The sequence below is a fragment of the Physeter macrocephalus genome, chromosome 15 (assembly GCF_002837175.3).
Source record: "Physeter macrocephalus isolate SW-GA chromosome 15, ASM283717v5, whole genome shotgun sequence".
Taxonomy (NCBI): Eukaryota; Metazoa; Chordata; class Mammalia; order Artiodactyla; family Physeteridae; genus Physeter; species Physeter macrocephalus.
The window spans coordinates 60,113,702-60,136,891 of NC_041228.1; the positions used below are offsets into that span (position 1 = coordinate 60,113,702).

At 38.7% G+C, this 23,190-nt stretch overlaps 1 protein-coding gene across 1 annotated transcript in view; it reads right to left on the reverse strand.

Annotated features, from left to right (window-relative positions):
- The window catches only part of ZFHX4 (zinc finger homeobox 4), a 180,864-nt gene that overhangs the window by 13,643 nt on the left and 144,031 nt on the right, over positions 1 to 23,190 (reverse strand). The window contains exons 5-10 of the mRNA XM_028500720.2: positions 18,143 to 18,211; positions 10,331 to 10,444; positions 4,007 to 4,140; positions 3,586 to 3,786; positions 2,722 to 2,839; positions 2 to 2,189 (exon numbers count right to left, since the gene is read on the reverse strand). Coding sequence (XP_028356521.1) covers positions 2 to 2,189; positions 2,722 to 2,839; positions 3,586 to 3,786; positions 4,007 to 4,140; positions 10,331 to 10,444; positions 18,143 to 18,211 — 2,824 coding nt within the window. The remainder of the gene's footprint in view (position 1; positions 2,190 to 2,721; positions 2,840 to 3,585; positions 3,787 to 4,006; positions 4,141 to 10,330; positions 10,445 to 18,142; positions 18,212 to 23,190) is intronic.

Consider the following 23,190-nt stretch of genomic DNA (forward strand, 5'->3'; position numbering starts at 1 on the left):
AGGGGGCGGCGGGGGCGGCGGCGGGGGCGGCGGCGGAGTGGGCGGTGGGGCTTGGAGCGGAGCGGAGACCCCGCCTGGCAGTTTCACGGGCCCCAGGGAAGGAGCCTGCGGAGGGGCTGGAGGCAGCGGTGGAGGCGGAGGGGGGGGCGGCGGCGTTTCTGGGGAAGATGGCGAAATGGGATAAAGCTTATCGTAGGCCTCCCTGTACCGACGAGCGAATTTTTCTAGCGCTCCGTATGGAAAAAACTGGCCGTGTACGTGTTCTTGGTGGCTCTTTAGAATAAGGACATTGGAGAACAACTTCCCACACGTTCCACATTCCAGCTTCTCGGTGCTTTCCCCTTCCCCGCTCTTGCCCTTCTTCTGTACCTTCTGCCGGTTTTCATTATACTGAATGACCAGCTCAAAACCGAAGTTTTCCAGTAGCGCTTTGGCTGCATTTCCTCGGGCCCCGGAAGCGATTCGGGGCGGTGGGATGGACGGTTCCAAGGATTTTTGCTTCTTTCCATCTTTGCCTTCTTTGAGCCCTTCACCTTCACTAATGAGTTCTTGCTTTGGCTTGTCTTGCTTTTCAGCAACCTCTTCCGCCTCCTTGTAAGAGGGTATGTCCTTCATGATGGGGCAGTCGGCACTGGCCGTGGCGGTTTGCTCTTGTTTCAATAATTTGCTGACCTGCGGCGGCGGCGGCGGCGGCGGCGGCGGCGGCGGCGGCTTTTGAGACTGCAGCTGGGGCTGTATGGCTTGGTACTGCTGTGCTTGTTGCTGAAGTATCTGGAGTTGAGTTTGGCCAACGTGATGTTGGGTTTGAATCTGCTGCTTCAAGTCTTCAAGCAAGGACCCGGCCATTCCGGTCATGCCAGGCATCCCGAAGGCAGCAGAGCCCGGCAAGCCCAAATCTGGCCCCAAGCTGAACTCCGTCCCGGGGATGTAGAATGGAAAGAGAAACTGAGGCTGCTGAAACTGCAGCAGCGCTTCCGGAGTCACAGGAAAATGAGGCAGAAAGGCGGGGTTGAGAAACTGAGGCTGAAAGAACGCAGCTTGCTGTTGCAACTCGTGCTGCAGCTGCAGCTGAAGCTGTGCTGGTGACTGCGGCGGGTGATGCGTAGGCTGAGCAGAGATTAATTCCGGAGTTTGCTTTTTATTTACTTCTTTGGCATCTAAGTGGGTATCTTTGCTGCTTACTGCTGCTAAACTCATGGAATCTAACATCCCTTGGCTGGGACTATTAACGTTGGCTCCGACGCCGTGCCCGCCGGCCACGTGACTGCTGGGCTCCAGCTTTGCAGCCCTCGCCTTTGTCTGGTGGAGCACGGATCTCATGTGGATTTCCAAGGTCGAACTTTGGCTGTATGCAACGTTGCAGATGCTGCACTTGTAGGGTTTGTTATCTGTGCTGCTGTTGGTTTCTTGAGGAACAGGGCTGGAAGCTTCTTGCAAAACCTTCTTCAACTTATGCAGGTGAGACACTGAATTATAATGGACCAAGAGAATGTTCTTTTGGGTGAACGACTCTTTACACACTGTACATTTATATGGGCGAGATGGATCGAGGAATTTTTCCATCGTGAAGTTTGGCCCTTTTCTAAAAGGTAAGGTCCGCTTTGGTTCAGAGCCCATGTCATCCGGAATAGAGCTGCTGTCACTTCCGGCTGGACTTGCCTTCCCCTCGTGGTCCGCTTCGTACTCCCTCTCCATTTCCTGCTCTAGGGCCTGGTCGTCCTGGGCCACAGTTTCACTCTCTGCCCACAGTTCACCATTCACGGGCAAGGAGGCATACAGCTGTTGAAGTTCAGCTTCACTCAGTTCGGGGTGGCCTGCTTCCAAGTGTTTTTTTAAAGCCTGGAATGTACGGAAACTACGCTGGCAGAGGTTACACATTGTAGCGGCCCGAATCGCATGATACTGGGAATGTATCTGAAGCTTCTGCATAGTCTTAAAAGCCAAGCTACAGTGGTTACAGCGATACTTGTAAACGTGGCGGTCCGAAACAGAGAGTGGTTGCCTTTTCTGCTGTTCGCTTAATTGATCCTGCAGCGTGTCGGCGATTTTCATATCCTTACTGCTGTTTTTATTCCATTCCGACACCTCTGTGGGTTCTTTAGTTGCTTTCTGCTCTTCGCTCTGTATTTCCACACCAGCCTTTGCATCGTCAAGACCTGCCATGCTTCTGTCATCCATTGGACTTTCACCTGTGTCAAGAAAGCATAAACATCGCTTACAGGAAGGAGGTCTACAGCTTCAATGCCAATGAATATTGTTAAGTAGGAGCTTCTAAAGGTTTCTGCTGAATTGAATTGCTGAAGAAATATTTATTTGAGCAACTGCTATATGGCAAGCACTGTACTGGGCCCTGGGGATATAAAGGTGAATAAGAAATCACCCCTGACCTCAAGGAATTTCAGCTTAGGGAAGAACATAAGTCAAAGGCAATTATAGCATGCTACCAGCAGCGTGAGAGCAAGGGCCATAACCGGCGTGTTCAGTAATTAGAACACACGAAATATTCCTGGTCATTGATACTTAGGTCCCCCAAGGGCAGTTTACGGATAACTAGACATTAAATATGCCTTAGAAACTATGGCTTTTGGAGATGCCATACTTTTTTCCCCCTGTGCTTTCAAAAAAAAAAAAAAATCTTTGATAGTAATAATGCTGGACCAGCGTCACAGATGCAAGGCCCTGAGTGTGTCTCGCGCAGATCTTGGTCCGAGGCTGGCATACCTGAACATTTCCCGGCCCCCTCGGCTGCGATGGCTGCAGGTGTGTCCCGCTCTGACTTCTCAGAGGTGGCTGCTGGCAGTAGCAAGCTGTTGGGCATCATCACATCAGGGACAGGCACCTGTGAAAACCAAAGGGGTTCATGGCAAAGCCACCCCAGAAATCACCGACTCCATGACATCTGCCCTTGGTCAGTAGCATATCCCAGTTACATTCTTCCAACCAAAGCAGGCACATTCTGTGACTCTTAGAGGCCAATGCTCTCCCTTCAAATTTCAGAACAATGCTGTTGTGATGCAATATTCTTCTTTCCTTTTTTTAAAAAAAAATATGGTTTATAACTAATAAGGACCTACTGTGTAGCACAGGGAACTCTACTCGATACTCTGTAGTGGCCTATATGGGAAAAGAATCTAAAAAAGAGTGGATATGTGTATATGTATAACTGATTCACTTTGCTGTACGCCTGAAACTAAGACAACACTGTAAATCAACTCTACTCCCGCGAAAGTTGAAAAAAATTTAAGAACTACGGTTTGAAAGTGTTTGTAACCAGGAAATGATAGCCACGAAAATATGAAACTCAAGGTACCCACGTGAATCATTTGATTAACATTACGGGCATGAGAAGCAGGTTGCAAGATCTGTGTTATCGAATAAGCTACGCCTTGTATCATATTTGGGGTTTATTCCGAAGCACAAGAGACAACAAATGGGCCTTTACTTGTGATTCCTCCCACACAGTCAGTCAGAGCTTGATGCTCTTACACAGAAGAAATAAATTTCTACCAAACAATAGTTACAGATTTTGTGTTGATACCTTCACAGAGATTATGTCACATACGCATCAACATTTGGTATCCTTACTGTCATAAGCAGCTTCTCCACACAGTCCGGAGACACACTGTGCAAATGCGTCAGATGCAGCTGGAGGTGCATTTTGTTGCTGAGGACGTCCTGGCAGAGGGGACAGCAGATGACTGGCTGCACTGAGTGCTGTGACAGAACGTGCATCTGGATACGACTTTGGTCCCTACTATTGTAGTTACAATAAGGACACTGATAGAACTGGAAAATATTGAATAAACATGGTCACTGTTAGTTAATGGATGTTGATGACTTCAGCGCATTAGAAGTCACACCGAGAGTTAATTACCCTGCCAATCATAGTGTCTACACACATTTCAACAGCATGGAATGGTTTGGAGGCTCTAAAATTATCAAGGGCAATAAAAAAAACAAAACAAAACGTGTTTACACAGCAAAGGGAGAAAGAAAACACATTTACCTGCTCGTGACAGAATTTATTGTCCTCTGTAGGTTTTGATCTTTTTGTCGCCACATCCTCTTCTTTTGTCAGCAGGAGTGGCTGGGTTCCCCCTGCCACACTGACTTTTAGCTCCTTTTCTGGTGTGGTTATTCCTGATTCCCGAAAAAGAATAGGACACCTCAATTTTAAAAGACTAACAATGTCGATATCAGAAAAATTATGTTTTCCAAATATCTCTGTCTCCAAATCCACTGAATCGCCAAAGAACCAGAAAAGCACTTTTCTATGATGCTAATCTCAAAAAGACAAAAATCGCACTTCCTTTCGTCCACTAACCAAGTGGACTTTATATATTTTAAAATGTGCTCCTGTCTCATATTTTGATAACCGTAGGTGACCTTGAAAGCTTCATCAATAACACGTGCTCTCTGGTGTCTCAGTACGGCTTTATCACATTAAAGCAAATCTACTCCCATTCGCAAATGCTAACTTAGAAAATAATTATTTTTGCTAACGTTTAATTACCTACCTCTTCTCTAAAATTCCGGGACACTGAAAACATTTCAAAATTCTGAGAAGCGCTGACTAGTCATAATTCACAAATGAAAACAATGTTTTTACGTGGTGAATGTAGGATTTTAAAATTATACATTACATATCCACTGCTGCTTTTTTTGTGATTTATTCTTTGCTTTAGATCTTTCAGCAGTTGGCTGTGCACATAACATTGTAGTCCCAATCAAGAAGACAATTGTTTTATGAGGTTAATGTGAATATTCGGTGTTAAAAGACGGTTTAAAATTTTGCCTAGATGAGCAACATAATGTATAGAAGCCTCACACACATCAAAGAGTGTGATTCTCATTTCCCAATCTAACAGAAAATTCTTTCCAGCATCAATTTGCCCGATAATCTCCTCTGCGAGGCTGGATATTACAGTGACATTGGGTAGGCATGTCACATACATCTCACGACAAACACAAAACCTCATTTACCAGCCATTCCAATCTCATCATAGCACGGCATCATCTGACCTTTTTTCTGCTGTTTATTATGAGTATTTCTAATTTTAACTTTCAATTTTCACCATCTTCCAGTCAATTTGCAACTAAATTATTTCCAGGGTGAGGACACTATCACTGGACAACTGGGTGCAAATACATCTTGAAATGCAATGAAGCTAAACCATTGATTGCTATCAGACCCCGCGTAAATATAGAGTCTAGGCGTAATCTGATTGTATGCTGTGCATGAAGATTTATCTTGATTTTTTTTCAATCCACATACGGTTCATATAAATGAACAAATTATACCTTATTGCAAAATAACCCAGTTTTAATTTAAAAATAAGGTCAAGGATGTTATGGAAACAAAGTAAAAATGAACCAAAAAATACATTCTTTTTCTCTCCTGGATGGAGATGCATGTTTTGTACCATATAGATAATTTTAGGAATTCCCAACTCTGAAAGAAATTTAAAAGTACATCTGACTCTGACGAGACCAAAATTAAACTAGAATTTAAATGACATAATGACAATAATTTATTCCCTTGGGGTTTGTGGTAGGTACAGAATTAGTGTTACATTTCCAAACCAACTGCACTGCTACTGATTTCTAAATTTACAAACACTAGATTTTATTTGAATTGGTACATTTGTCCTATATATACAGATATCTTAGAGAAATTCAGATTCTTTCTAGATGTTTGAAAAAATAATGTATTGTATTTGGATGAACTTAAATCTGAGATAGACTAAAGAATTTTATTGCATTGATTAAACAATATCCAAGTATTTGATATCCAAAGATATGTCAAAAACAGGAATGTTTATTTCATAATTAATTCTGGTATCAAAAAGATGTCTTTCATCTAAAGCAAAATTCCCAAAGCAGAATATATTTTGTGCTATCATTTTTAAAGTGTTAAAAATAAGCACTTAAGAAAACAATATGATACATAAAATTTGCAAATAAAATTGACTGATTCAGGTGTCAGATCAAGTTGTAGAAAATGATTGTCATTTAAGTCAGCAAATGTCTATCAGCTGCTTTTTTCCTGTGAGACTGAAAGATTTTTCTTCAAAAGTCTCCCAATAGTGAGTAAGAATATGCTTCCTTAAGAAAATAATACTACATCATATTCCCCTATCATTCTTGTGTGTACATGAGAGAATCAGACATGACCAAATAATAAATTGGTCCAGTTCCCTATGGTATCAAAGACTGTCACACACAAGGTAAAAGAGAATTTCCACAACTCTTGTTGCTTGCAGGCCTTAGGAACATCAAAAACAGAATAAACCTTCCAGAAACTTCTGAATCTATTAAATGTATAAGTATGGCCTTATTTTTATAAGCATATATCTTCTAACAGGAGCACTATAAAGGGTCAAAAAAACATTGATTTCAAGGTTTGAAACATTTTACTAAGACTTTACTATACACTGGTGTACATATTTGATATAATTAATCCATAGTATTTTTATGTACATTAACATTAATATCATCAAGAATATAATTGCTTTTGAATTTAGGGACATTGATGCTGCATCAAGAAAAGAGTTAAATTTTAGGGTCACTATTTCATAGCCATTGAAATGACTGTTGGATATAGTATTCCACCCAATGTACGCGTCAGCTTCGAGATTTTTTTGGCTAATTAACTTAGTTAATTAAACCATGATCTTAATGTAAGCTAGGAACTTCCTAAAGACCATCTTATTTTAAATTGAGAAGAAGTTATAAATAAAGTCTAGACCCCCTAACTCTAGCTAGGCACCCCAGAAATGTGTGTCACTGATAAGAAACAGCAGCGGAGAATGCAAAGATGCAATAACATACGACAAAAACAGACTCTTGAAGATAAAACAGGTCACCAGGATTACTTGCAAAAATGAGGGACATTACATTTTACGCATGCATGCCTCTTCTACTCAGAGGGGTACCATCTCAGGTATTACGGCCTCCCTGGTAAATTATAGGAAATCAACTCTGGGGTCTTTCTCTGAATTGTTTTACCCTAGAAATATCTTATATTAAGTAAAGGCCAATTAATTTTAGGAAGGTTTAAAGTTTTCTGATTATTCATAGTTTATGTTTACAACTTTACTTGAAATAAACACTGTTTGTTACCTTAGACAAAATTTTGAAATGAGATCATAATTGTGTTATTAAGGCCATCACACTATCCTCAAAAAATATGTAATTTTGATGCATTTTTAACTAAAACGTGAAGCCTAATTACAAATAAGGACTGCCAAATAGATGAGCCAATGATTATCTGTCAGTTATGGGATTATTTAACTTGCATGAGATTACTAATATAAAAATGACACAATTCATTTCAATTCAGATGCTGCCTACTTAGTAAATTTTCAATCCCTGAAATGCAGAAGGTTGTAAAATGGTTTATAGTCATAACAAGTGAGGAAAATCCAATAACACATGTGTACTCAAAGCAAATCTTGAAAAAAATAACAAAATGCTGAGTTGTTATTTATGAATCAATGTATCTGGTAAAGTTTGAATACTATAAAACTTGGATATAACAGAAGATGTTATTCAACTCCAAATAAGCCTAAGTTATAATTACCGGTACAGTATTTTTGCTAATGAGACTAGAATGAAAGGATAATTTTAATTGCAATAATGAAGGTTAATTTCCATCTTTCCTCATGTTTACTCCCTTCTTAAAAAGTGGTCCCCTTAGCCATGGCAGAGACATATTACATTTTCAATGCAAATATATTAATCTGGGTAAACGCTATATTAATTCTTGTAGTGCACAGAGCTATAATTTGGATTATAATTAATCTAAAGTGGCACTGGATTTAAATGACAATAGAAACGAGGCATTAGGAGGCTTTTCTATTATGAATGAATATTCAACAAATATAACTTGCATATGGCCAAGTCCCATTTTGAAAAGCTCTAGTCCTAGAGATTAATGTCAGCAACACAGCACAACAGCTTATACAAACACCATCTTCCTAACATGTGTTAATTCCTTCCTGTCTAAAAAATTCTGTGTTAAAGTGGGGTCACACTGTTTTCCCATCTAACACATTAAGATAGTGATCAACTTATAAATTTGCCAGTATTCTTGACATTTAGAACGGACATCAGGAAGAAAACCAATACATACATAAGTGCTCATTCAGTCATTAGAAATACTTACAAGGAAAAAAAAAATCCATGTAATAATTTTTTCACCCAATCAGATTCAATGGAGAAAGCAGAAAACTTTGTTCAAAGTTCCTGTTAGTTGTCAGTGATAACTGTCTTGGTGTCTGAGAGGTTTCAAGGCTAAATATTTGCATCTCAGTCATTGCTCCGAGTTGGTACGAAAGCCCATTTTTATCCCTACAGATGTAGCTGGGGAAGCGTTTCTACAGGGATAAAAATGTGTTTTAGAAAACTATCATTATCCAATGGTCTGTATCCTCTCACATGCCGAGTCCTGTCTAGATGGTACAATTAGATGGCCAAGAAAGGACAATAACTCATCAGGCCGTTAGGGAGGGATTGAGCCCATTATTTATGTAGAGCAGTAAACCGGGCTGGTGGAGATAGAGCCCTTGCATCTGTGGTATGTTCCAAGTAAGACTCTTGCCTCATTGGTGAGACTGGAGCCATTTTCAAGAGATTCCCACAACGCATCCTTTACAAGGTATTAGTTACTTAAAACCAAGCACAAGGTCACATTCCTATGTATTACGTGAACACTCAACGAACACCGAAGTCCTGTGAGTTTTACACATTCTTCTGAAGAATGGGGTTGGGTGGGTGTATGGTCTGCAATCTCTTTTGGCACCACTGTGAGAAAATCACCACTGAAGGCAGCAGAATCCTGCCCTCCCTGAAGCAGTCCATCAGCTAGCCTTGATGAGGTCCACCCTAGACCTAAACTGACTTCCTTGCTATTGCCAATTCTTTTCAAATGAAGCTCAGGTGGCACTACCCTTGACCTTAACTGATCACAAGGTACTTCAAATTCCTTGTCTGTGACCTCAGGAACTGTATTAATATACAGCTAGGGCATCTTATTTTTTTTTTTTTTTTACATTGCTTTAGGCTCAAAACCAACCTCAGATCTTCTTTGTTTAAATCAAATTAGAATCATATGTTAGCCACTATATCCTAGACGCAAATTTAAATGGCACCCTTCTCACTGGACTCCAGAGAGAAATTCAGCATTGAACGGTGTGGGGTGGGTATCAGGGAGGCCCTTCAAATAATTTTTGAAGGGAATGGAAAACTTAGATATGCAAAGGCTGAATCACAAATATGGGATAATTCAGGTTTAAATAAACTTGCAAGTGAAAGTGATATTTTCTGCACAACCCAATGTCTTCACAGTGAAAACAAGCTTCTTTAGATGCGGCTGTCATTGGAATTCAAGGAAAAGATAGATGACTACCTGAAACTAATAGGCTTGAACCCGTTTCAGCACTTCTTCTGCTTCAATGAGTCCAACATAATAAAACTAGGTATAGCGTGCAGCAAAAGTAGCCAATGTAATATTCATTGGGACCATAGATTTCCATCTCATACATACAAAGCATGGATGAAGTCATATATTTGCCAAATCAAACACAGAAAAAGCCTTAGGTATCCACACCAGATGCTGGCCTAGGGTTTGTTTGTGCACAAGTAAATGTCATGACACGAAGGTTTGTTTTCAAAGACAGTAGCTTTCATTACTGGGATTTGTCTATTCTAGAAGATCAAAATTACCCAGCACCTAATCCCTTCTCAATGATATTTCCTCTTCTTAGGCTGAATCATCTGTAAACTTTTTCCCTGGATTTTGTTTGAAATGCCTCAAATAGATGCCCTTAAAAAGGGCAAATTCCTGAGTGTAAGTTGTAAAAAAGCAAGGAAAAATAACATTTATTTTTAAGGTTATGTGGTTTGGGGAGGGGGGGAGCACATGTGATTGAACGAAAAAGTTCAAGTGATATCTAATCCTGTGCTTATGAAAAATTAATATGCCATCAGAGGAATCACAAGTATAGCTAAGATTAATGAAAGGCGCTTAAAAAATTACAAGCACACAAACTGATTTGATTAAAAAATAATCTCGCTGGTCGTCCTGCAATATTCTTCAACTTATCCACATCTATTCTGTCAGATGGTTATGATTAAAAATAGGTCAATGGGAGGCTACTGATAGAAATCACATGCAAAATGCACATGCAATGAATAGTAGTGGGACTGTTCAGACAGTTTAAAATGAATAAAAGCTTTTAATAAGCTTTGGCGGGGGGGCAGTGAAGGAAGAGCAGATTGCAGGGAATGGAGGTGGGGGAAGGAAAGGTGAAAGATTCTAGCATCTTACCAGAGTCTTTATTAGAGTTTTTGCCTTCATTATTGTCTCTCTCACTTGTGTCTTTCTCATCATCCTCAGCCCCGGCTGTAGGTTTAATAGCTTCTGCCTCCTCCCTTTGTTCTTCTGTTAAGAAAGACAGACCAGTCAGTTGGATGGAACACCCTAGAAAAACACACATGAAAATAAACTACGTGACCATTTAAGAACTTTGTTATTTATGAATCATTTGAATTATGAATATTATGAATATTCATAATATTATGAATCATTTATGAATCATTCATTCTCAAAAAAGAGCACGGATTTATTAAAAGTCACTATTAGAACCTGCTGGCTACACCAATGCAGGTTTTGTTTTGTTATTTTTTAATCTCAAGCAACGTCTTTTATATCCATTGAGAGAATGTGCCTGTACTAAATTAAAAGAAAGCTTTTCAAAGAAATACAGTTTAAGATAGAAAAGACTGAAAAATGGATGTAAGGCAATTTTGTAATTTCAATAGTAGAACCCTCTAAGCTACATGAACCCACTGCTGCATGGACTTGGATAAATGGCAAAATGAACCAAATTCTCAGAAAAATTTCTTAGTTCAATTATGTGATAATGATGGGTTAAATGTAAGACAGGTGTTACTCCTGCCTTTCAGCCCTTAGACCCCAGAGGAATTCTTTGGAATTTGTCAGAGTAAGATCTCAAAACTTCAGTTACGCTGGGATTTTTTTTTTTTTTTTTCTATAGGGGGAGCTATACAGGGCGTAGGACAGAAGAAGGTATACTTCTATGACAACCGCATCACCCCACACCTCATTCACGGGTTTCACACCAGCTAGATTACATGGAAATCCTCATAGTAACTCAACCCTATTTAATTATTCTGTAAATCTTAGCTATGCCGCTGCTGGTGGATTAATCTGTTTATGCAGTTAGCCTCTATGCTGGGTCTGTGTAGCACTAATCCGTGAAAGGCCCACTGTTCTCTTTCATCCTGCGATCATTTGTCTCTCACTGTGCTGATGTCACATTTTAATGAATTTTTAGCAATCTGAGTAATGCCAGATAACCAGACTCACAACTCCCCACAGCATGGCATGCTGTTTTCATTGCAGCACAAAAAATAAAAATCATATTTCCCTGTTCAGGTAGGAATTACATAAATTAGGAGAAGAAGGTAAAATGGGATTAGAAGCACCAGGCTACTCAATTTCATAAAATCTTTAATGACCATATAAATTAACCCTGGAAAGGCAAAAGGTCATCGACACCCATTTGCATACACTCTTCTATTTGCTTTTGATAAGCAGAGCTTTTATGCAGAGAACATGATACAATTAACCCTTCAAGAACCATACAAAACGCAGCTCCGGACATTTTAAGTGTCAAGCATTAACTGAAAATTACACACTGCATAAAATTTTCATTGCAAATGCTACAGTGATTGAAAGGGGAAATCATGGCCCTCTCCACACCCCATGTTTTTTTAATAACGTTCTGACAGCAGAATGAAATATCCACTGTCATATGTAGCAGCTGAGCACCAAAAAAAAAAAGAAAAAATTGCTATTTAGTGCCTCACTTGCCAGCCATGCTCTACAACTATGAGAGCAGAAAACAACAGAGGGGGGCCGGTTCTGGGCTCAATGGGGGATACTCCAAAGAAAACTAAGGGGAAAACAAGGACGCTTAATACATTTGAAACCAGAGTTTGTTTCCACTGTTAAGTCCTCAAAGGCACCATACAAATCTCTTGATTCCATATTTGCACTTTGCCACTGCACAAAAGCAGAGGGGAGGTCCTTGGGGAGGGGTGGGTCATCGGAGGGTTTGGGGGCAGCTTCCCTTTCAATACATGTGGAAATTGTACTTGAAGAAGAAAGAATCAACCCTCCTCCTGGCTGTAGCCTGCTTTCACCTGTCGGTGATAATCACTGATCAAACCCAGGCTCCCTCCTCCCAGCAGGGGGCCAGGCTGGGTGGGGACAGCGGCCTGGCTCAGTTTGGGAGGCTGGGAGGCTGAGATCATGACTAGATTAGGCTGTGTCTCGGCCAAGTCCACACACGTGACGTGACATCCAGAGTCAGGCCTGCGACCTCCGGACGGCCCGTGGCAATTACTGCTCAGCTCTTCCCGGGGAAGGGATGCGAGAGTTCTTGGAGTAGATTTACTGGACCTCTCCCCCAGGGCTGGAAAATGAAGCATCAGAGTGCTACTGAATGTCCTTATCTGGAGGGGACAGAAGATTGTAAGGGCTATCGCAACTCATGTTCATAAAACATTGTGCGTCAGGAGAAGAAAACGAAGATTATGAAGGTACGAGAAGAAAAACTACAGTATCATCTGCGTCTCATCAGACAGTTTTTGCAGGAGATCCTCTTCTTCATTTTTCTGGTATGTGTCTTAAGTGTGAGAGAAATTCCCAGACAAGTTCTTCTATACATCACTGTGGTGTCTGACCTCAGCCTGACCCTGGCAACAGTTTGAGAAATCTGAACGTGAACAAAGACTCTGTGTCAGCAGCAGGGAGAGATTGTGGGATAGACTCTCCCCATCAACTTAATCGCAAACAGCAGTTCTGAGGCCATAACTTTGCACGGCTCCCCCAAGCCACAGCTCGCAACCTCCAGAGGTGGATTTGCTGGCACTCCCTCTGCTTCTGCGACTCCCCGCACTTTTCTTGTTCTTCCTTTGAAGTAGGCAGGCAATTAGCTCTAATGCTCCAGCAATTCAGACCTGTTTTGTGGTTTTGAAGGCGAAAGCTGTTTATTACAGGTAGGCTCTCTGGAGCCATAGAACTTGGCGAATTTTTAATCACGTAAAAAAGAATCAAAGGGTAACTTATGTACACCATAAAGTTTCCTACAAGTCAGAAGTAAAAAGTCACTTTCATTCTTAAAGAGAGTTTTTGAAATAAATTTGACATTCATTTTATAAAGAGGCTTTAGAGTCAAGAGTATTCACATGGAGAAACCACTTTTTCTAGAAAACCTTGTAGGTTGGATTTGGGGTTAAGGGCAAGAGTTGGCTACATCCTATTGAATAATTTTCAAGTAACACATTTCATCAACTGTAAAATGCCATAAAATGTAAGATGCTCATGAAAAAAGGAAGAAAATGTTATGAAAGAAGGAAAACAGCGTATGACATTAAATGTATTAAAGGGGTGTCTTAGAACTGAGGGAAATTACATAAAATTCCAAAATAAGGATACTAAATTACATAAAATTCCCAAATAAAGATGCTAAAGCAGTTTTCATTTTCATCAATAAATTTCTTCAACATGTTACATGTAATAATAATGAAAGTATTATAGCATTTCATAATATTGTTGTATCCACACTGTATATATTTCAATTATTCTTTTGCTTCATGGAAAATAAAAAATATAGTATTCATATGTTAAACTTTATGATATGAATGTAGTTATGCTTAAATGCACATTAGGGTCCAGTAGAACTTCCCAATTTTCAGATAAATGATAAAACGTTTTTATTTTAAAACATTTCAGAATAATAGGAAGAAGACAAAATAATACTATAGTCATATATACTATAAAAGTACAGTACAGTTAACTTCCCCTAGCATTTTTATCCTACTAAAATGATGATCTTATAAGTTACACAGACACATAAGCTATATTTAAAAGAAAAGTTTTTGAATGAGTAGCTTATTTTCCTTTGAATAATAAAAAATGATTGGAAAATCACTATCAATTTATTCTACAAAATTATATAATTTCGAAGCAAATCGGCTTTGGTGACATGCCTCTGATCTGAACACCAGTTTTGCTTGGTTCCCATTGCTTTATTATACTTGGGTTTGGAAACCGTCTGAGTCTTCTAAGGAAAACACCACATGCTTTTTAAGCCCGTGTAAAGAGGAAGCAGAGGTTAGTGACTCAAACATCTGTAGTTTTTTTTATGGAGCATCTATTCTAGATACTTGGCTTACAAGAATTCCTTCCTGGGCCCCTTCATTGTCTCCCTGTCCAGTCCCCACTCCCTCGAAATTTATCCTTTATATGATCTACTTAAATTTGACTTCTCTACTTAAAATCTTTCAGTGACTGCCATCACATAAAGAAAAAGCTCAATCTTCTGTACAGGGCAAGAATAGCCGGTCCTTGTCTACCAGTCCGGTCTCATCTTTCTTCACTTCCTACCTAGCACTTAACTCTCAAGTACAGTGTTCTCAAATTTTACGGCACCAGGATCCCCTGGAAGACTTGTTAAACCACAGATTTCTGGGCTCTATCCCTAGAACTTCTGACTTGGTAGGTTTAGAGTAAGGCCTGAGAATTTACATCTCTAAGTTCCCAGGTGATGCTAAAGCTTTTGGTCCAAGGACCACATTTTGTGCACCACTGTTTAGACACACGCAATAGTCATTAATGCCCTCTTCCTTCCTGTAAGACATACTACTCTGTTTCTTTCTCTTATCTAGAACAACTTTTCTCCACTGTATAATTCCCATCTTTCCTTTAAGCCTAGCTTGGGAAATATCGGTTTCATCATACGTAAAACTGGAGTTAATAACACCCACCTCATGGATTTGTTATAATGTATAAAAATCAGTCAGCACAGAGCAAAACACAAAATAAGTATTAAAAAATGCTAACTGTATCATTATTAATTGCTTATTTCTCAAAAAAATCTTCCCCGAATATTGAACTAGGAGTAATGTTTCCGGATAAATTTCTTTTTCTTTTTCTTGTGCACTGGTGTCAAACAACTTACCGTGGTATGTGGAAATTATCTGTGTATTACCTACTTTCTCTAATAGGTACACATTTATTGAAAACAGTGATTGTCTTATTTGTTACTGTGCCAGAAGCACCAGGATTAGTGCCTGGAATTATAGAAGGCAGGCAATACTTGTTAGTTGGAACACTGAGTTCCATTTAGGAAGCAAAATTGGGAAGAAAAGGAGAAGTCCAGACTCTATCCCATTCCTCTATGCCCCTTCAGTAAAACCTAAAAGGAGTATTTGTTTGGTTTGGTTTGGTTTTGGTCTGGTTTGGGTTTTTTGTTTTTTGCTTTACATCTTCTCTCTCTACTAAATCACATTCATTATTCAACCCTCACCAGCCTGGCTTCACATCCATTCCTCTTCTCAAAGCCACCAGTGACTTCCATGCTGTGAAATCCAATGGCCACTTCTCTGTTTGCATCTTACTTAACTTTGCTCAATAGATGTTACTACTCCTTTCTCCTTGAAAAGCATCCCTTTCTTAAATTTCTTTGCATGAGACTATTGTGATTTTCATCGTACCCCTCTGAAAGTTCCCTCTTATTCCCCTTTGCTGGGGCCTCCTCCATTAAAAATCTAAATATTGGAGCGTCTCCAGCATTTGTCCTAAGCCCTATTCTCTTATCTACAAAGAATGTTTGATTTGAGGAAAACTAATGATTTCCCTAGATGATTTCATCCAGATCCATTGCTTTAAATTTTATGTCTCCACTTGGATGTCTGGAAGGCATATCAAACTTAATATGCCCAAATCAGAGCTCTTGAGCCCCCTTCAACATACTTCACTTTGTTTCTCCCCAGTCTCCACCACCTCAGTTAATGGTACCACCATTCACAAAAAGCAAGAGTCATCACTGACTTCTTTCCTTCCTTCTCTAATGTACACAATCCATTGGCAAGTCCCATCAATTCCAATTCCAAAGTATTTGCTGTACAGTAAATCCATCTATTTCTTTACATTTCCATTGCCAGTGCCCTTAATCGCTTACCTGTATCTTGCAGTGGTCTCCTAACTGGGGAAGGCTTGCTTTTGCTTTCCCACAATTTATTCTGCATACCTTAATATAATAAAATCGAGCCATTCTCCTGTTTGAGGACTGCCATGGCTGCCTACTTTGCTTAAAATAACATACATAACAACTCCTTACTGTGGTTGAAATGATCAGGCCTCGCCTACCTTGATGACTTCATCCTACATTGCTCTCCTCCTCACTCACTCATCTCTCTCCAGGTCAGCCTTCTTTCTCTTCACGGACTATGACCAACTTCTTCCCCTCCTCTGTCTGTAATGCCTGTCCCCTAATTGGGTCCTTCTCATTATTTTGGACTCAGCTCACCTGTCATCTCCTCAGAGAACTTCTCTGACCACTGCTTCTAAGGCAGTACATCACCTGTCACACAGGTGGGGTCCTCAGACTTTAGTGGGAATCACTGTCATCTGGAGGGCTTGTTAAACCACAGACTGCTGGGCCCCATCCTCAGTGTCTCTAATTCAGGAAGTCTGGGCTGGGGCCTAAGAATCTGCATTCTTCCAAGTTCCCAGATTGGGCTGATGCTGCTTTTAAGGGGCCCACACTTTGGGAACCTCTGCTCTACACACTGCCTCTTTTAATTCCTTTTCCACATTTGTTGCAATATGAAAATAACATTTATTTGTATAGTAATATTGTCTAAAAATGAGAGAACTCATCTGCCATACTCATAACCTATGCCCAACAGTTCCTGGACATTTTGAGTAAAATTGGCGATTTCTAGTTTTCCTACTTGGGGTAACCAGGTCTATGGTATGATGTCATCAGTTAAAAGAGGAGAAGAAACGGTTTTGCAGAAAAGAGAAGTTCAGTTTGGAATTTGTTATATTTGACTTCCCTGTAGAACATCCCTATGAAAATATCCAGAAGGCACGGGAATATCTAAATATAAAGCTTCTCAGAGAGGTTGAAGTGAAGATGTAAATTTTGGTGTCTTTTTTTTTACAAAACAATAAAGAAATGTATTGAGAGGGAGTGGTCTCCTTTTAGTCTAACATTTTTGTCATGGTCTTGATTTTTGCCCTATTACTTTCAATCTAGTCATTAATGCAATTTTTTGATTGGCTTGAAGTGAGGAGGAAGAACTGAGTTTATGCTACTGTAGCTTAAATATGTTCTTTAGTTTTCTAGGGAAAAATAATATATAAAATAAAAAATAATTACTTATAAATAAAAAAGTATTCATGAGACACACAGGTGAAGGTAAACTTAATTCTGAAGACTTTTTTAAGAGGGAAGTCCTGAGTTTATATTGGAGGAATGGTTTCATTTGCAATTTTTTAAAAGTATTTCAATACCCCATTATGAATGTGAAGGACTTTTTATAATCTTTTTTTATGTTCTGTATAGCACATTATTATTCCAACTGTATAAATCTGGAAACTGGAATCATGTTTATACAGCAGAAATAAATGAGGTGTGCTGTAGCAACATGGGTGAAATTCCCCTTAAATTATCTGAATATAATGCTGCTAAGAAGGCATAGCCTCCATCTTTTACCACACACAGAAGCATGCAAAGCACAGGAACTAGTGCTTGTATTGACAGGGCGGTAAAAATCCAATCGACTCATTAATTACCAAAACTAACTTCACCATCCAGGTTGTCTGACTTGGGGAAAAATAATACCCAGCTTATTGACTTATACATTGTGTAAAACTGACCATTTAGGTAAAACTTCATTGTGTGTAAATGTAGATGTGAGAAATTATACAGCAGAAGTTACCTGTCCTTTAAGAAATTGCTTTGCATATCCATCCAAATATTGGCTACAGTTGATTTAATTTATTTATTATATACTGGGTTGGCCAAAAAGTTCGTTTGGGTTTTTGTCAGCTCTTACAGAAAACCCGAACGAACTTTTTGGCCCACCCAATATTTGCTTTATTATATATAATATTCACATATTCTATATAGGATTTAAATTATTTGTATAAGGGATCTGACCAGTTCTAATCAGAGCAGTTCCAGAGATAGTTCATTACATAAATTATGAGAGTAACAAATGTAGCTCATTCAAGACAGACAAGAATAAGACCAGTTACCTGAGGTCGCTCTCAACTGCTGCTCTGTAAGATCATCCTCACAGGTCCTGGCTCCCAAAGAGGCAGTTTCTGCAGAGGACATCAGAGTGAAAGGTAATCAACATGCCATGTTCAGTTCCGCAGTGTCAGCCAGTATCACAAGAACCCAAAATGTGGCTTTCAAAGAGATAAGCATCAGGCAGAACTCAGGTGAATCTCTGGCACACCTTACATCCTAGTGGCTGGAAAAATGAGCCCAGGGAGTGGCAAGATTAGATCTAATTCTCAATAATCAGCAGCACACAGCGAATATGATAATACAGATAAAATATGGAAACAAGAAAGGCTCATTCTGATTTTTCCCACTTGGTTATTTGGCCAAGCCTACATGTTATAATGACAATGGCACATTACATAAACTATGAGCATACTTTTACTTCTCTGTCAAGGTACCCAAAAAAAGAAAAATATATACTCAATATATGGTAGCTGATGTGAGAGACCAAAGCAAAAAACAAGCACTTCAAGAAACCTGAAGAATATGTCCAAGTCATCAATAAATCCACGTCTTTATTCTGATCTTTTAGGCGAGCTCCAGAGCAGAAGTGCCGGCAATGTCCCGGTTTGCTAAACTTATCCCCAGACAGAGATCATAGGTTTCATCTAGCTCCATTCTTCCTTTGTGTTCCCTGTCGTAGGGAAATCTATAAAAAACAACTAGACTTCAGAAATCACTTTCCACACCGTATTGTTTCTCTACTGACTCAACACATGGCGTTGATTCCATTTTACAAAGTCTCTTGTCATGTCTGTTTCTCTATTCTTCTGTCATCATCTCTTTCCTGACAATTTCAATAGCCTCCACAACAATCTCTGGAATTCCATGTCTTTCCAATCTAATATCTCATAATATCTCAAGAGCTATCATTCCAGAAAGTAAAATTGCTTGAGTAAACATCATGGCCCTAGCACTGGATTTTCGGTATATTACTTGACCTCTTTAAGCCTGATTCCCTCATTTGTAAAATGCAGATATAACTACATAAACAATCAACAACCATAAGAGAAAATAATCCAAATAAAGGGAAAATGTGATATGGGCTTTAAAGTGAGAAAAGGCCATATCTCGTTGAGAGGATAAAAAAGCTGTCACACAATCCTTACACTGTTAAACAGACTCAAGTTTATCTAATATTTCTAGGCCATAGCATCTGTGGTTGATTCTGAGGGCTTTAATTAAACAAATAATTAACCTTTAAAATAGAAGCGCACACCAAAGCACTATTATTGCCTTCACTGATTGTTTTTCCTGCTACATACAAAACCTTTGGCCTTTGATGGTAAACTATTTAAAAACAATACAATCATAATAAATAATACCCAGTGCCCTTTCCCAAACAACAACAGCAACAAAAAACAATTATCTTGTAACTATATCTTAAATTAGTTTTGAAAAAAAGAATTTGTCATCAGTCTTTGCTTATAAATTCAGGAATAACTTCCAAATAGATCACAACATTGGTGTCCAGTCAATATGTCACTCAAGAAGGCCACTTCTTCCTCCTGGCAATCTCTCATATCTTTATGCCTTGTTCAATGTTGCTCCTTTTATTTTTTGAATGTCTTTTTTTTCTTCTCCTGTTAAACTCTCATTCTTCCCTCAAAACCTAAAGCAAGTGTCGCCTCCTCTGTGCTTTCATTAACAATTAGCTTATACGTATGTCTCAGTACTTTTGATGTATTGTGATAACTTTTATATGATTCATGTCTATTTCCCCAAGAAACTGTGAGTTCCTTGAGAGCTTTCATTTTAAGAGATTCTCAACTTAGGACAAAGTGAGGCATATCAAAGTCACCTAGGATACCTTTATTCAAAATACTAAACCACACCCTATATCCTGAAACAGATGAATCTCAAGATGAGAATTTTATAAAAGCGTCCCAGAGCCACAGAACTCTAAATTCAAAGCTTTCTCAATTATAGCAAAAACAGAGAAGTCCTCTTACATATATATGTATATATATATATATATATATATATATAAACGTGTGCGTGTAAAACCATTTCTTCCCCTCTTTTCTAGCAAAAAACAATTCCATTTTATCAAATAATCCTTACCATTCCACACACACACACACACACACACACACACACACACACACACTTCAATGTATCAAATAGTCTTGTTCAAATAGATATCAGTAGTAGCTAAGTGAATTTGACCAAATGACTGCTACTCTTTAAAGATTCATGAAAATAAAAAGAAAACAATGACAACTTATTAAGTTTGTATCTCTGCCAGATACTGTGGTAAACTATTTGTGTAAAAACAGTCATGGAACCCTCACAATAAAATCATGAGGTAATGCTTAATCTTTATTTTACAAATCAGGAGCCTGGGGGCTCAAAGATGTTAAGGTCACTTGCCCCAGGTCCCCAAGTTTGAAAGTGACAGAGCCTGACATGAAACCCAGGTCAGTATGGTAAAAAAGTCTGTGAAATTTTGGATGTGTCCAGTTTTAATACCACAGTATTTATAAGCTTATAAAGGTTTTCCTACCTTTGTGAATGCCAGAAGACTAAGAGTGTGTGTGTGTGTGCGTGTGTGTGTGCGTGTGTGTGTGTGTGTGTGTGTGTGTGTGTGTGGAGAGGGGCGGGAAGGATGAGGGAAGAAAGCAACTTTTCACTAGTCCTGTGAAAATTTCTGATATTTCATAAAAGATTTACATTCTTTGAATATAAAATGTGACCAAATAATAGTTTGGTGCCACATTGAAATCCTTACATTTAATAGTGATTTAAGGAAATGTGCAAAATGTCAAAACCAAAACTGATATTTAACCTCACAAATTAGATCATGTGGCGCTTGGAGACTACTCCGAAGAGAGTGACTTGTGCAAATAATTTTACAAAGGAATGTCGTGCAGTATGCCACAGAATTCCTTCTAGATCCTCAATGATACTGCCTCCTTTATACAAATGATATAAATATTTTAATAAAGGAGATTTTAACTTATCAAATGAACTGATTATACTTTTCTGTCTGTGTAAAATGACATGTTTAAAGCCTACTAATGACACATAGCATCTTTCAATATTTCACTTTAATAATTGCTCTGTAATAACAAATCTGACTGTTGTTAACACGATCTGCCTCTTTTGCTGGTGATTTAATTAGATTACTAACTTGTGTTCTCTAGCACCTGACCTTTCTTATTTAATACTATTTAAAAATAAGACCACTGACAATTCATTCAGTATTCTACTCTATTCTGTCAATTTTGTGATGATCACACATTTGAAAATGATACCAAATTACTTTATTTTTATTAACACAAGGTAGGAGCAATTGCTGCATTTTCTGAGGAACAGTATATTGATTACGACAATCACCATCACTACCACCAACATTTTACAGTATTTGCTTTGTGCCTGGTACTGACTGATGCCCTTTATATGTGTTAGGACACCTCAAGCAAGTGGTGGAGCTATGATTCGAACCCCTATAGCTTTATTCAGGAATAGCTCTCTTAACCACAAAGATATACTGAACCATATTTTTTAAATCCTAAAAGTGGCTTTCCTTTTGATTCTGTAATTATTTCTCATTTCCCTTTTTTCTCATTTGACCTGAGTTCTGCTAACCACCTTTTCCCTTACCCCAAACCAAATGGTTACATCTGCAAAGACAATGCTTAAAACCTAAATTTTTAGGGTTCTTACTCCTTTTAATTATGAGAATGAACGCTCTCACCACTCTCTCTCTTTTCTTGTCCTGCCACACCTACTCAGAAGCTGGTTCATCTCACCACTCCTTTTTTCCGTCCCTTGTCTGAATAATATTTATTCTGTAAGTTAACTGATAACTTTCAGGCATTCAATCTTAGTTCGAAAGTCATCAAGTTCTTATCTGGCAAATCTTGATTTGTTTTTTTCCTGCAAATTGGAATAATACTTAAAAAAAACTATATAATCCATACAAATCTAATGATCAGGGAAAGAGCTGGAATTTTTAATTTTTTTAAAGCAGTCTAGATACACAAACAGAGAATTCTAAGTTTAAGATTGCTGTGATTTGGGAATAAATCTAATCTAATCTGCACTTGATTATTGCAGCAGCCACGTGCTTTTTATATTCTCATCAGCAAATCTGGGAAGCGTTTGGCACAAGTTCAGTGGAAGTTGGAATTTTTAAAATAATGGTTGAATATTTAAGTTGCCAAGTATAGTACTAAGACAGTAAGACAGTATTTGCTTACAAAACTTCCATGTCTCAATCCCTCCCATTGATTTGTTAATGCATTAAATAATCAAGTGCATCACTAGTTTTAGTAAAATGTTTAGCACATAGAATAAAAAATACACCACCAAACAGAATAAACATTAAGCTAACTGGTCTAAAGTAATAAAGAGAAAAAAAAGCATTTTCTGTAGTCCTAGGTCCTAGATAACATTTTGAGTTCCACTTTACTTTCATCCATTAAAAAAAAAATAAAAAAAAAATAAAAAATATATATATATATATATATATGAGCCCATTCTTATTTTATAATTGGAGAATAAGATCAAATTCTGAAAGAGAATCCACAAATTTCAACAGCCCTTCTAGCTCCTCCTCCGATTTTTTGAAGTCCCTCCCCTCTCTACCTCAGCTCTGTGACTCATTGTAAAAGGTATCTTAGAGACTGGGAATACAGAGAAGATACTTGCAGCTCTCTAGTTTCAAAATAGTAAGTGAATATTTGCTGGAAACCTGTTAGGTGCTAAGCACGTAACATGCATTTCCTTACTCCATCCTCACAGTAAATCTGTCACAGAAAAGCCATTGCTTTTACGGAAGAGATGAGTTATCAAAGCTCAGACATTTGTCCAAAGGCACAGAGTGGCAGAAGGTAGGATTTCAACTGAGTGAGTCTGATTCCAAAGCTCTGTACTCTCCCCTGGACACGGGTGCCTCCAGGTAGCCCCCAGGACTCCTGGGCCAGGAAGCCTAAAAACTTTGAGTTTCCTACCTCCTAAAAAAACAGCTCAAACCCCTTCAAAGCAGATTCACCATAACAAGATCAAT